This window comes from Theobroma umbraticum, unplaced genomic scaffold (genome assembly GCF_002168275.2).
Source record: "Theobroma umbraticum cultivar Fairchild unplaced genomic scaffold, ASM216827v3 scaffold_51.0, whole genome shotgun sequence".
In the NCBI taxonomy this organism is placed as follows: domain Eukaryota; kingdom Viridiplantae; phylum Streptophyta; class Magnoliopsida; order Malvales; family Malvaceae; genus Theobroma; species Theobroma umbraticum.
The window spans coordinates 5,418,157-5,420,726 of record NW_018397260.1 but is presented as its reverse complement, the minus strand read 5'-3'; the positions used below and the strand labels follow the sequence as shown (position 1 = coordinate 5,420,726).

At 38.6% G+C, this 2,570-nt stretch overlaps 1 protein-coding gene across 2 annotated transcripts; it reads left to right on the top strand.

The window, feature by feature from the left end:
• On the top strand, positions 1 to 1,935 carry LOC110416899 (7-deoxyloganetin glucosyltransferase-like). Of its 2 annotated transcripts, XM_021429030.2 has the most exons (3): positions 1 to 626; positions 749 to 1,722; positions 1,860 to 1,935. In XM_021429030.2, exons 1-2 carry the CDS (start codon positions 110 to 112, stop codon positions 1,693 to 1,695), a joined length of 1,464 nt encoding a protein of 487 aa, XP_021284705.1. In that variant the 5' UTR covers positions 1 to 109; the 3' UTR covers positions 1,696 to 1,722; positions 1,860 to 1,935. The 2 variants fall into 2 exon arrangements, with proteins under 2 accessions (XP_021284705.1, XP_021284704.1); XM_021429029.2 differs by lacking the exon at positions 1,860 to 1,935 and having other exon boundaries at positions 749 to 1,811.
• Positions 1,936 to 2,570: the final 635 nt, after the last annotated feature.

Here is a 2,570-nt window from a genome sequence, read left to right as displayed (position 1 = left end):
CAAGTCTCTCCCCTGAAGCGTATCCTTCCTTCACAAATCACTCGTTCATTGGAGTATTTCTTTAAACTTATTTTTGGCGTTCGCTTGCTTTCAGAGTGAAAGAGAGACAATGGGTTCTTTGGGTGTCGCGGATAAGCCTCATGCAGTTTGTATTCCCTACCCTGCTCAAGGCCATATCAATCCCATGCTAAAGCTAGCCAAAATACTTCACCACAGAGGCTTCCATATCACCTTTGTCAACACAGAGTTCAACCACAAACGTCTTCTTAAGTCCAGAGGTCCTGATGCTCTTAATGGTCTCCCTTCCTTTCGTTTCGAAACGATTCCTGACGGCCTCCCTCCGACTGATGTCGATGCTACCCAAGACATTCCATCCCTGTGCGAGTCCACCAGGAAAACCTGCTTGCCTCACTTTAATCAACTTCTACATAAGCTCAACGACTCCTCCTCAGACAACGTTCCTCCTGTCTCTTGCATTGTTTCGGATGGGGTCATGAGCTTCACTCTTGATGCAGCTGAAGAACTTGGCGTCCCTGAAGTTCTATTTTGGACCACTAGCGCATGTGGCTTCCTCGGTTATCTTCACTATCGCCAACTAATGGAAAAGGGTTATACACCTCTCAAAGGTAATTATATTATCACTCCAAAACAAGCTTTCTAGATAGTCTTTTTAGATCCAAGTTTTTAAGCTTTTATCCCTTTCATGAGAAACCGTTATTGATGTTATTGTTGTATCTTTAATTTGCAGATGAAAGCTATTTAACGAACGGATACTTGGATACTGTCATAGATTGGATACCGGCGATGGAAGGTATCAGATTGAGGGATCTACCAACATTTATCCGGACAACTGACCCGAATTTCATTATGCTTGATTTCATTTTCGGTGAAACTGAACGAGCTCTAAAGGCCTCAGCTATAATATTGAATACATTTGATGACTTGGAGCATGAAGTGTTAGTTGCCCTCTCTCCAATGCTACCTCCCATTTATTCAGTGGGTCTCCTGCATCTTGTTCTGAACCATCATGTCCATGACAATGATTTGAAACAACTTGGATCAAATCTTTGGAAGGAAGAGCCGGAGTGTATCCAATGGCTCGATTCCAAAGAGCCCAACTCTGTTGTTTACGTGAATTTCGGAAGCATCACTGTCATGACAGCTGATCAGCTAACGGAATTCGCTTGGGGGCTAGCTAATAGTAACCAAACCTTTTTGTGGGTCATCAGGCCAGACCTTGTTGGTGGTGAGTCGGCAGTCGTGCCGGCGGAGTTCGTAGCGGAGACCAAAGACAGAGGACTAATGGCAACTTGGTGCCCACAGGAACAAGTTCTGAGCCACCCTTCTGTTGGAGGATTCCTAACACATAGCGGTTGGAATTCTACGATTGAAAGTATATCTGGTGGCGTTCCCATGATATGTTGGCCATTTTTTGCCGAGCAACAAACCAACTGTCGATATGCTTGTACTAAATGGGGAATCGGCATGGAAATTAACACTGATGTTAAGAGGGATGAAGTTGAGGGCCTTGTTAGAGAGTTAATGGAAGGAGAAAAGGGTAAAGAGATGAAGAAGAAAGCTCTAGACTGGAAGAGAAAAGCAGAGGAGGCCACTAGCAGTTCCAAAGGGTCATCTTACAAGAATCTGGACCAAATGATCAACCAAGTTCTGCTGTCTCCAAGAGATGAGGATTAAGCGAAAACGCTTTACACTTAATAATAAGTAATTGAAACCTTCATAGGACTTGCTATCATTGAGATGTTAACCAATATAAATAAGCATTGATTTTTATATAATCCTTGTTTTGCTCATCTTATGGACACTTAATTTCCACTTCATTTTTTTGTTATCTATTTCAGCTAATTGAAGCATATTTGCCTTGTTCGGGAATGGTTTTACTACGAGTTTTTGGAGTAATAGAAGCTCTTATACCTATACTGCTCATGTTACCAGTGTTGATTTGACTTACTGTCTCCTTGCTTCATACTCTTAAATTAAAGCAAATAAAGAGGAAGTGTAACTATGGCAGGCAGAGACTTAGCTTCTAGATATCCCATTTTGTTCGGCTCAATTTAAGGTTATTTTATTTATTTATTGATTTTTATTTATTTAACATTAGATAATTTGAATGTAGTATAATTGAATTGGGCTTTTTTAAAATTTAAATTCAAAAACACCTTAAGTTCAATCTCACATGCCTGAAACCTACTAGACCCATAACATGAAAAAAAAAATTATGAGAAATACACATCCTTATAAGTCCATTTTAAAATACCTTTAAATATAAAGTTAATTATCTTTAAAATATTTTTAGACAAATCAGATACTATCGATTTCTCTCTCATATTATCCCCAAAATTGTCCATCCAACTCTCTCTGCTCTCTCAACTCTTTGGTACCTTTCAAACCATTAAGAACTATATTTTTGATTTGCTTATCTTCACATTTAAAAATCTTAATAATAAAAACAATTTAAATAAAAAAAAGGAAAAGAATGGTTCAAGATTTTTCCATTCATTTTGAAATAAACAAAAGGTTTCAATTTTTTCAAATTTGGTGCAAAATTGAAA

Excerpts from the sequence above, each read along its gene's own strand:
- LOC110416899 (XM_021429030.2), top strand. The coding sequence starts at position 110 with ATGGGTTCTTTGGGTGTCGCGGATAAGCCTCATGCAGTTTGTATTCCC. Across the intron at positions 627-748 it reads GGGTTATACACCTCTCAAAG|ATGAAAGCTATTTAACGAAC; the intron begins GTAATTATATTA and ends TTTAATTTGCAG.